The 11,375-nt window shown below is 44.8% G+C and overlaps 2 protein-coding genes across 4 annotated transcripts in view; both read right to left on the bottom strand.

The window, feature by feature from the left end:
- Positions 1–46: 46 nt before the first annotated feature.
- mki67 (marker of proliferation Ki-67) lies at positions 47–7,787 on the bottom strand. Its single transcript, XM_089014897.1, is given in 15 exon segments — positions 47–1,769; positions 1,862–2,458; positions 2,558–2,600; positions 2,679–3,289; positions 3,360–3,488; positions 3,582–3,759; positions 3,841–3,918; positions 3,920–3,972; positions 4,080–4,860; positions 4,949–5,175; positions 5,254–5,894; positions 6,012–6,127; positions 6,678–6,759; positions 6,934–7,023; positions 7,645–7,787. Coding segments are annotated over 14 exon segments (5,004 nt in total). The 5' UTR covers position 7,023; positions 7,645–7,787; the 3' UTR covers positions 47–390.
- A 1,776-nt stretch (positions 7,788–9,563) lies between these two features.
- Positions 9,564–11,375, bottom strand: part of LOC148887449 (retinoic acid receptor alpha) — a 105,141-nt gene continuing 103,329 nt past the window's right edge. For all 3 annotated transcript variants that reach the window (XM_089015134.1, XM_089015136.1, XM_089015133.1), the window contains one exon: positions 9,564–11,324. In XM_089015134.1, the coding sequence (XP_088871260.1) occupies positions 11,128–11,324 (197 nt within the window). In that variant the 3' untranslated portion in view covers positions 9,564–11,127. The remainder of the gene's footprint in view (positions 11,325–11,375) is intronic.

Genomic DNA, 11,375 nt, shown 5'->3' with positions numbered 1-11,375 from the left:
ATTGAGAAAAATGATTGTTTTATCATCTCAATAAGAACAAATGAGGAATTGTTAAAAGCTTGTGAATTTATTTAAGGTAATCTTTCTATACTAGTGCACTCACATACTGTGCAGACAAAGAAAAAAAAACAGGAATGTTTCCATTAATACTTTCTTTTTTAACCAAACAATAACAAACCCACAAGTTACCTACTAAATGAAAATCATTGGAAATGTATGCTTATAAAATCCCTGCTGGTAATAATTCAAATAAAAAAGACAGAACACCGCGCATCATTTTTCCTCTGCATAACATAATGAGCCGAAAATAGATTTAAGAATGCCAATTAAACAACTTATTGCGTAACAATAATGATAATCAAATCAAAATCAGGATTAAATGCGGAGGTGTTAAAATTTCTTAGCTGATCGCCCTCTTCTGTTTTGGGGCTGAATCTCCGCTTCTTCGGCGTCGTCGCCTTTTGTGGTGGACTCGGGTTCCTTTGAGACCTTTGCCCCTCGCCGGGTTCTCTTGGGCGGCTTAGGGTCCGCCGCTTCTTCTGGGAGGTCCTCCTCCTCCCGATCTTGAGGATCGGCGCCGTTTGGGCGCTTGCCTCGAAGCGCCCGAATTGGTCTTTTGGGCATTTCGCAGACTTCGGTTTGCAGGTTCCATTTCACTGATTTGGGGCGCTTTTGTGGTTCTTGCGTTGCGGCGTTTGATGTTTTTTTGTTGGCCTCAGACAGATCGGATTTGGCGAGCGGACGTTTTCCGCTTTTGACTGCCGGCGAACTCTTTTGGGCGTCCTCACAAGAGGAGGTTGGCCCTCGCCGCGCCCTCTTGACTGTCTCGACTTGTTCGATGTCGTCTTTCAAAGCGCTTTTCATACGACTTCCCCTCTGCTGCTTCTGTTTTAATTCGGATTGCTCCTCCGTTAACTGCGCGGCGCTAACATCTTCCGCTTGTTTTGCTCTTCCTCTCGGTTGCGGTTTTAACGCCGTCGCCGTCTCAATCGCGCCAGCTTGGGTATTTTCTGCTTGTTTTTGTTTTCGGAGCGCTCCTCGGCTTGTTTCTGCAACGGCGGAAGTGATCGGCTCTGGTTCCGAGATCTCCGGTTCTCCAACCGGGACAAGATTTTTGACGTTGTCCTTTTTGTTCCTGGATGGTTTTGTCGGTCGCTGGAGTGCAAACTGCGCCGTGACGGGAGTCTTGTCACGATTCTCTTGCTCTTTTTTGGTTTTCTGGCTTCTCGTTCCACTCGACTCTTCAGGGATGACGTGTTCAAGTTGTTGCGGCTCGGCTGTCTCAGAGATGACTTTGAGGCGACTTCCTCTTTTCTTGGCGGGTGCTAATTCCACGCCTGGCGCTTTTTCTTGCTCGGGAAGCAAAGCAACTGGTTTATTTTTCCTGCCCGGATGAGGCTTGACGAGCGTATCGGCTGCAGGAATCTGGAAATCTTCTTGTTTAGTTTCTTTCGCCGACACCTTTTCAGTCAGAGCGTCGGAAGATTGAACCTTTACGTTGCGACTTCTGGTGGTGAGTCTGCTCGCAGGTGGCGCGGTCGCCTCGGTTCTCTTCCTTCTTACGGTTTTGACCGGAGTGGAGACAAGAGCTTCCTCGAAAGCGGCACCTTGCTCATCGTCTACCCGGTTGCCTCGTCTCCCCCGACGAAGCTTCGTCTGAACGACGGGGACGTCCTCCGTGATCTGCGCTTCCTGTAAACCAGACGTTGATTTTTTTTCGCCGTCTTCAGTTGGAATCTGCTCTTGGGGGTCATCAACTTTGTCGAGATCTGAAAGCGGAGAATGCAAAGGTGCTTGAGCATGAAACAGAGTTACAATAATCTAATCAAAATGTAATCAAACGTGAATAACATTCCCGTACCTTGTTGGGATACGTCATCGCTGCAGATAGAACGTTGCACTTTTTTGGAGCGAGAAGATTGTTGTTTGGGTTTTCTTCCTTTTTGCGGCTTTCCAACCTCTTTTAAAGATGCGACGCCGTCGGTCGCGATGGGTTCACCCTCCTGTTCCGGAAAATTTGCATCGGCAGGTTGTGGAAGCATTTCGGTTTGTTTCAGAGCCTTTTTGACATATCTTCCTCTTCGTGGCTTCACGGGCTCGTCGTCGTCTTCCAAAGCTGCAGTTGCTGCAGGCTCACTTTCAGCCTGCGGCAGAGTTTCAATGAGAAGCTCTTGGACGGTCTCGACCTTTTTGGCGCATCTTCCTCTTTTCGGCTGAGGCGCGGCTTTGGCTTCTTGGATGGGCTCCATTTTCTTCCCGCGTCTTCCTCTGACAGGAGTGGAGACGACTGGATGGGGAGACGATTCGTCTGCCACCGGATCGGCTGCTTTGAGCCGTCGGCCTCGGAGAGGTTTTTTGGAAGGGGTCATGTGGAAATTTGTCGCCGCTCGTTCAGTTTTTATCACAGGCGGAGAAACTACTGATGATTCGTAAGCATCATTTTGGTCGGCGGCGGCCTCTGCGAAAAGAAAGAAATTAAGATGGTGTTCATTTCTGCAAGGTATATTTTAGATGTAGAACTTCACAGAGCAAAAAAAAAAATAATAAAATAACATACCTTTTGTGGCATGCAAGTCAGTCTTGGCAGGATGATCTTTAAACTGTGCAAGAGAGGCAAAAAATAATAATACATTAGCACATAGCGAGATAGTCTTCATCATCTTTACCATCATCTTTACCTCAGGCGGTTCCTCCATGAGCTCCCGAAGCCCTTCAAAATCCTCAACGGGGGGTCTCCCCCTCAATCGGGGCGATTTCATGAGCTTCTTAATGCCAAAGTTCTCCTCCACGGGTTTGCTTCGCTCTTTGGGGGTCTTCATGAGCCTCTCAATTCCCAGGAGGTTCTCAAGTGGAGGGCTGTACACTTTGAGAGCGGACACGTTGGTCGGTTTCGCTCGGTCTCGGGTCACCTTGGGACTTTGGCAGAGTTTGGCTGCTACGTCGATGGGTTGACTTTCTTGTGGGGTGGTGAAAATTCTTTTGACGCCGGTGAGGCATTCCGTTTGCTCGGATTTCTGCTTGGGGGTTTTCAGGAGTCTTCCTCGCAGATCCTCCAAAGGTTCCGTCTTCTGTTTTGGGGTCTTGAGGAGTCTCTTCACGCCGGAGAAACGCTCTGGTCGCTCCGGAGTTGTTGCATCACTCGCCGTTATTTCTACGCGCGGTTGTTCGGCGGCGTCGGCCACGAAGCGCGATTCCCGACCGCAGCCGAGAAGGCGTTTGACGGCCTCTTTGTTGTAGCGTCCCGCTTTCACCGTGGACGCGAGAGAGAGCGGGGAGACGGCCATTTCACCTGGAAACAGACCCACTTAAATTTCTTTTCCGTCTGCGTTTTTGCTCAGAATACACAAAACGGGGGTTACCTGGCTCCTCGGGAGTCTTCAACACGGAAGGATCAACGACAGATGCGTCATTCTGCGCCAATGCAGTCTTGCCGTGTTCCGACTTCCTCTTCCCCTTCTTTGAAGGCGTTTTAAACATTTCGGAGATTCCTAAAAAAAGATGCAACATACAGAATGAGGGTTAAAGAAAAAGGAATAATCATAATAGCAGAGCAGCTGTGTGGATTTCAGGAATATCATTACCGGACAAATCTTCATCCATGTTCATGTTCTTCTTGGAAATGGCTGTATTGAAGACGATTTTCGGAGGAGCACCAACCGGTTGCATCACCCGTTGCTTGGAAGCTCGCCCCACAACAATGGTCACGGGGGACGCCGCGTGACCGGTGCTAGCGTGATCCAACAGCTTCCTCGCAGGAGTCTGAGAAATCGAGAAGATCGTCGGGTGAGAGGAAAAAACGGCATGTCCAGGTGGGCTTTGTTTTTGAACGTATACTCTCACCTGTGCTCGGGACGCCAGCTTCTTGGAGACCCTCGCGGTGGCGGCAGTACGCTTCACCGTTCTCGGAACGGAGGGAGTCCAATCGGACTTTAGCCCGGCCAAACCTGACGGTGTCGGCCCAAGAGCACGTGGCTGGAATGGCAAATGAGAACATTAGTGGCGGTATTTATTTATTTGCGACGGCTAGCAAACAAAATGCTAATCAGTTTACACGTTTTTATTTTATGGTAAAAAGACACCTCTCAGGGAGGCTCGTGAAACGCCGCTTCTTCGGAGCGCTTTGATGTCCGTCTTGGTCAAGGGAGTCTTGCGCGAAGAGCTCTTCATGCTTTTCCTCCTCAGTGGGATTTTCGGCGTCACCGCAACCAAATGCGCCGGATCGTCCACCATCGGGGACGGAGTTTCGACGGCAGACACAAAAAAACGACCATTGGTGGATGAAATCTTTTTTTGGGAGCCGCGGGGTGTTTTCACGGGTATTTGATCGCTGGTTTTTGCGGGGGTGAGTTTCGGGGTTTGCTTCTTCGTCGGACTTTTGGTCAAAGGGGTTTCCGATTTGTTACTGGAGGAAGATGGTCTGCTCGGTGTGCGGAATTCTGAAATCTTCTCAGAGGAAGACCTTGATTTTGTCGATTTCTCTCCTGCTAGCGAGGCCTTGGCGGACGGGGTGGTCTGTTTTGGTGACTTAAGAGCAGGAGAAGCCCATTTGGGTGAGGCCGGTGTCGATTTGGGCGACTTGGGGAATGGAGTCTTTTCTGAAGACTTTGGCTTGGCCGATTTCTCGCCTGAAAATGAGATTTTGGCGGCCGGTGTGTTTGGTTTCGGTGACCTCTTCCCTGGGGGCTTCTCTTTCGGTGAGGCCGGTGTAGATTTCGGCAATTTCCTCTGGGGAGAAGGTGTCCTGGGTTTTGGAGATTTATTTTGCGGAGATTGTTTTGAGGGTGAGAACCTTTGCTTTGGAGATTTCTTGACAGAAATTTTGGGAGATTCAGCGCTCTCCTTTGCAGGACTTTCAGTCATCTATCAAAAAAAATAAAAAATCAATTGGGTTGTCACAGAACGGCAAATGTGCATTTTTTAGGTAAATGTTTAAAAAGTAGAATCTTACCCGCGGCAGGCCAATGACTGACGCTCGTCTCAGCAGCGACAGTTTGGGTTTGACGCGACCGAGACTTCTCCTGGGATTGTCGCCTTTTCGCAGTGGCGAATCGGGCGGCATTTTTTTGTCAAACAACTCGGGAACCAGGTAGCCTCCAAAGGAAACACGTCTCTTCTTCATCTGCGGGGGCGGCGACTGAAGAACAGGCTCTCCACTTGTGCGTTTTCTTGGCACCCCTTTTAAGTCATAATACAGAATCAAAATTTTGATCTTGGAGGTGGGTGGAAGGCAAAGTCATTTTTAGTAACATTTACCTTTCCCTGTGGCTCCTGACGAGTTCGTATCTTGCGGGGCTGGCATTTCTTTCACGAGCTCCTTGGCTGGCATGGCCTCCTGGCTCCTGCATCTCAACGGCGACTTGGGTGTTGGAATTGAAATTTTCTCAACAACATCACTGATAGCAGCTTTCTGAGGAGTGACACGCTGCGTTTTCTGCGGCAAGCGCACTTCGGATTTGGCGCTATGTGGATTTTGACCTGATGTCACCACATCAGAAGAAAGAACCTGTGGGGAATTCTTACGCTTCTTCTCAGACAGCGGGGTGACAGTGCTTGGATTTTTAGCCTCAGCTATACTTTCGCCATCGGAGACTTTGGTCTCGGCCACTTCTGATGAGTTTTGATTTGCGGAAACGCTGCTTTTCCTCTTGATGTGGGCGCCAGAAGAGCGACGAGGGGTTTTAACATCCAGAGATTTTCTGATCATTTGATACAGATCACTAAAAGGAGACACCGCCTTGCTTTGTTGCGCATCAGCATCCATCTTGGGGTCTTCCTCCTGCTGCAATGCACGTTGGATGTTGTGGTTGGTTCCATTTTTTAAAAGAGTGTTGGGGGTTCCAGCCCTGCTTCCTCTGGCAAATTTCTTCGGCGTTGGTGGTGGAGGGGACTCAAACCTAAAATTCATAAAAAGCATGACATGTACACCATCTGGTTTTCATTTGGACATAACAAATGTACGTTTTTCACAGACTATTTGATTGGAAAATAACCATTTTGTCATCATAGCCCACCTGAAAGAACGATCAACAATGGTTATGACATCTCCGTTCATCAAACGCTCAGACTGCTCCAACGGCTTTCCGTTGACGCGGGTCGGGTTCACCGAGCTCAAATTGGTTAAAATTACCTACAAAAAAAGATAGACAAATTAAAATAAGTTGACCATACAACTTCAACGATATGTGGAACTGTTGCGGCTTGGAATTTAAGCAGATTTATGTGCAACAGGAGATGCGAGACAATCTCTTTTCGTCAATGGATGCTACAGCTGCGTCTTTGCTTTCAACATTTAGCTTGTAGTCGACGTGCACATTCCACCATGATGTCCCTGATCCACTGGTGGAAAGACGCTTTGAGCCTCTCCTCTTTCATCTAGAACTGCTTCATGTCATCACAAAGAGGGTACAGCAAGTCCTGAAGAATGAATGTCTCTCTATGCCTCATATTGTCTCTATGCTGTCATATTATTTGTTATTTAGTTTTTTTTGTTCTTTTGACTTCAAGACGGCGCCCTGAGAGTGGCTGCCTTTCCAGCAGCTCATGTATTTTGTTTTTCTACTTTCATTCCTTTCATCACTTTGCTGCTGTGAAATGTAAATTTCTCCACTGTGAGACTAATAAAGGCAAATCCAATCCAATAAGTAGCATGGAGAAGAACCTGGCGTCACTTCTTTTACCTCCTTATTTTCATTCAAGTCAATTCTGCAGTGCTCTTTGGAAACTTGGGGAAGCCGAATTCGAATGTGACACTCAGCGGTCCTGTAGCACAAAGGGAGCATTGGGAAAAAAATCATCAACATTCACAAGGATATTACAGAAAGAGATTTGAAAATGAACATTGGGTAACTATAGAAGAAATACAACACAAAGTGACAAAAAAACCCACAAAGACAACAACAAAAAAACAAGGCTCGTGAGAGCACTTAACTTTACCTTCCAAACAAGCACGATGCAGTGAGAGGAAATTCTTCCCCATCTCCTCCGGTCCTCTTAACCACGACAATCTTTCCATGGAGTGGCATTCTGGCAACGTAGTATTTAATCAAGAGTCAGAAATTTGTAAACTACGGAAGAGGATCATGCTTTGTCCATGATCTTTATTCCACTGCCTAAGACGTCTGTCATTTTGATCAACTGGCTAGCAGTGTGGCATATGCTACACAAGGGTGTCAAGATTCTTACTTTAAATTCAAATTCTGACTTTAAAATCGGACCTGTGAGATAAAAGTGAGAATCTTGCAAACCTTGTTTTTATGGTTGTTCATTGGCCCAAATCGTCTTCCGTAATAAACTCATGTATTTTGTTTTTCTACTCTCGTTCATTTCATCACTTTGCTGCTGTGAAATGTAAATATCCCCACTGCAAGACTAATAATCCAATCCAATCATTGCACAAAGTTTGACGTAAATGTCACTTTTAGCTAGCAAATTAAGACTTTAGTGTTAATTTTCTTTAACCCCTTAAATGTTTCTGTTATAACGTGCATATCTTCAGAATTAAATTTATATCGAAAAGGTAAAAGGTAAAACTAAAAGGTAAAAATTAATAAATACAGTATGTATGTAGTTCAAAAAGGACAAGGGAAATTCGTCAACCTCGCCATTCAAATCTACACGGGTATATTTAAATGAACGTAGCCTTACCTGAATTATTTCAACGACACGTCAACATTAACAAATCCATACACGTACAAAATAGGCTGCAGATCGAATAAATGATTATTCAAATGTTAAAATCTTTTGCAATTTACGGTAAAATCAAATCGGCGTGACCTTACGTGCGAAAACTAGACTATGTTATGGCAAATGGCGTTGTTCCTGTTTCTAAGTGTATCCCTCCGCCAATCTGCAAAATACACTCTTGACACAACTATGACAAGTTAATATGAATTTTAAAGTGATTTTGAATATAGTTGTTTTTTTAACAATAACTTTTAAAAGCGTCGTATGCAGTCTAACTAAAACTGCACGGTCGTTTGATGAATAGAACTATATTGTTTATGAACTTCGCGGACTGATAACTCCTCTGAGCTGGTAGTAATATGATTTTTTTTGAAAAATCGCGCGAGGAACTCTAATTGGTCAATTTCTCATGACAAAAATCTATAGGCGTGGCCCGGATAGACAACCATAACAGGACGTCACTTCCTTGTGTCGCGTGTAATTGTGACCGACGCCAATCCTCGTTTAGCTCTCCATTGTGAGGAGGCAGGCGTGTTTGTATTGTTCAATCACGATAAAAAACGAACACGTTTATTACATGAATTTTAACGCGAAATATTTCGGTTTTAGACCAAAATTTTCTGGGTTTTGCCACAGAAAAATCTCGACTAAACTGAGCGTACCTGATCTACGCTACCAACACGTCACTTTCTTGTGTCGCGTTTAATTGTGACCGACTTATTATCCACGTGTAGCGTTCCATTGTGAGTGTTTGTGTTGTTTATTCACAATAAAAAAACAGACATTGATTAGAATGGGAAATGTTTTGGTTTTCGACCAAATCGGTTTTTGAACAGGTTTCAGGAACTGGTTATTGTCGTAAACCTAGATTTCACTGTATTTATATTTTCATAAATATTGTTCAACAAACCGTTCTTGCATACACTCAAACATATGGGATATTTAGAATATTCAATTAAGCAAGATAGCTTGTGCAACGATGGTCATTTGCAGTGAAAAAAAAAAATACAATTTCAAATTACATACCTAAAATTGAATCATTTTCTGCACCAAAAGTGGCTGTGAATCACTGTGTACAAGAAGTTGCTCAAGGCAAAAGTGTGCTTCCATACTTGATGAAATAAACGATGAAACACATTAACCACACACACATTGTTTTATTATTAAATGTTGGTTTTATTTTTATTTATTTTTTGGGATTTTTTTTCTTTTCGTATTTTTTTCCCCAAAGTCGCTTGATAATCTTGACAAACAAAAAAAAAGCAACATATTCCATACATCTCAAATGTAAGTAATCCAGATGAGCCATGGAAAGAGAGTCAAATTGTGCGCTCTTTCAGACAGTCTTGCCTTGCGAGGGAAGCAGCTTGCACCATGCGGATGTTGCTGGGTCGCTTTCAGTTTTTTATGTACTGTATGTGGATGTGTGACTGAAGGAAAATATCAGGGCTCAGTAGCAGAGAGAGTGTGTGTGGGTGTATCTGTGTGTGAAAGATGAAGGGGAGTGCAGTACAGAACATATACGAAGGACAGGCCAAGCATACAAAATGATTCCTTCCTGAGACGTTGACGTGCGTGTATGTGTGTGTGTGTACAGTAAAAATGGTATGTTGACAATGAAAGTGAAGGCGTTTTGGCATAAAGTGAACACAGGGTTTGCAGGGTTGCTTGAAAAAGTCATTCTTGAGACGGACGGGTACAAATCCCCCACTGTAATGGAATCTTTTGCCACCCACTGCAGCACGGGTAGGGAACCTAAAAAAAATACTCATCTTTCAGAGAACTCAATTCCAGATTGCCCTGCCTAAAAAAAAACAATAAAAAAACTTCCTGGAAGAGCGAGTTGAGTTTGCTGCAATCATATCATGCTTGTATTTCTAAAAAAAAAAGGTTCCCTACCCCTGCACTATTGACCCAATAAGATATTAGGGAGACCCCCCCTTTTTTTTAATCAGCGTGTACAAGTCCACCATTCTTCACATTTGAAGTCTCTGAAGCTGCAAACCTGAGCCTGGCAAGTTACAAGTGACATCCATGCAAGGGCAAAAAAAAAAAAAAAAAAAAAAACACACATTTGGTTCTGCTACATGGCCCCAAAAATGCTGGAGTGCTACTGTAGTCATTGATGTTAAGGACACGCACAGTGTGTGGGGGGGGGGGGGGGGGGGGGGGGGGGGGGTTGTTTGTGAACCCCGTATTGTGAACAGCCAGTGAGTTCGCGAGCGTTAAGGATCTGTCCAGTATTTTAGTAGGACACATAACATGAAAGAACTTCCTTCGGTAAAGTGTGCTCAAAATGTATATTTATATAGATATATTTTCTTGAATCACAAACCGATGAACAAAACACATAAAAGGTCTTCTTAAAAAAAATCATGTGAAGCCTAAAACTCTTCATAGTTTTAAAAAAATTAATACAGCTTATATACACAAACTCAAAAGGCTACTTAAAATACACCTTAATAATGAATCTTCATTAATTGTCTTTTTTTGTTTTGTTTTGTTTTGTTGAAAGGACCTGTGACCATATCATACAACCAAGCTCATACAATCATTTTGTTTCCATGTTCCTGGAGGCAATAAAATAAGAAAGAACCTGGAAGAGTAGGAATAGATGTTTGTGTCATTGCAACTTGTTTGATGTGCATATTAGTGTGTATGCATGTGTGTGTGAAGTCTTCTGAGAACTGGAAGGAAACATTTTTTTTTTTTTTGTTAATCCGAATAATGTACACATTTGATCAAACTTCTTTTTCTCTCACGATGGATAAAACAGTGAGGGAGTACGACAATCTAATCGTCCTCCCTTTTGATCACAATAGTTCATTTCACTTTTCTATATATTTGTATATATATATATATATATCTGTGTACGAAATCCGTTTATTTTTTGAAGCTGGGAAAAGAGAAAAAAGACCCAGAGTCTCGAGAGAAGGAAGCGGAAGAGGAAGAGGGTCATTTGACAAGTCCCGAGCTCATCATCATCATCATCAACAGTAACAACATCAACAACAACAAAACGAAAAGAAAAAAAGTGTCTGGTGTTTGTCAAATCTGTCCAAAAAAGCCTTTCGCTTTTCCCAACTTGGCCTCTCTCGCTTCCTGTGTGCTGCACACGCGACATTCCTTCTTCTGGAGAAGAAGTGGAGAGCAGCATGGCGGTGGAGTGAGGAAGATGATGATGAAGAGGAGGAGGAGGAGGAGGAGGAGAAGAAGAGGGGCGGAGTCATCAGCAGTGTTTACGGTGTGGTCTCTGGGCGGCGGTGGCGGCGCGGCGCGGCGTGCCTCCCCCTCACGTGAGAAGAAGCGGACCAAAAGGGGAGGAAAAGGTCTCCACCCTTCAGCAGTCAAGGCCTCCTCCAGCCTCCTCCCGTCGCCTCTCCTCCGAACTGAGCGGCGGGCGTGTGTGAAATCAAACAAACACGAGTCAATGGTGAGCCGTTACTACGGCGATTGTGTCGCTGGACTGCTTTGGGCGGAGCTCGGGGATAAACTGGGACTACAGCTGCCCGGCGGGGTGGCGCAGGGACGGCCTCCCGTGGCGCCGCTCTCCAGGCCTTCCGAGTTCTCCAGCATCTCTTGGATGAGGGGAGGCATGGAGCCCGGGATCTCCATTTTGAGGGTGATGACACGCTCGGCACCTGTTGAGAAAAAAAGATACATAAATCAATCACGCGTATCATCTGGAAAAG

Source organism: Hippocampus bargibanti, linkage group LG15, assembly GCF_051943395.1.
Source record: "Hippocampus bargibanti isolate YZ-2025 linkage group LG15, ASM5194339v1, whole genome shotgun sequence".
Classification (NCBI taxonomy): Eukaryota; Metazoa; Chordata; class Actinopteri; order Syngnathiformes; family Syngnathidae; genus Hippocampus; species Hippocampus bargibanti.
The sequence above is the reverse complement of the archived record's forward strand: the minus strand, read 5'-3'. Positions and strand labels throughout refer to the sequence as shown.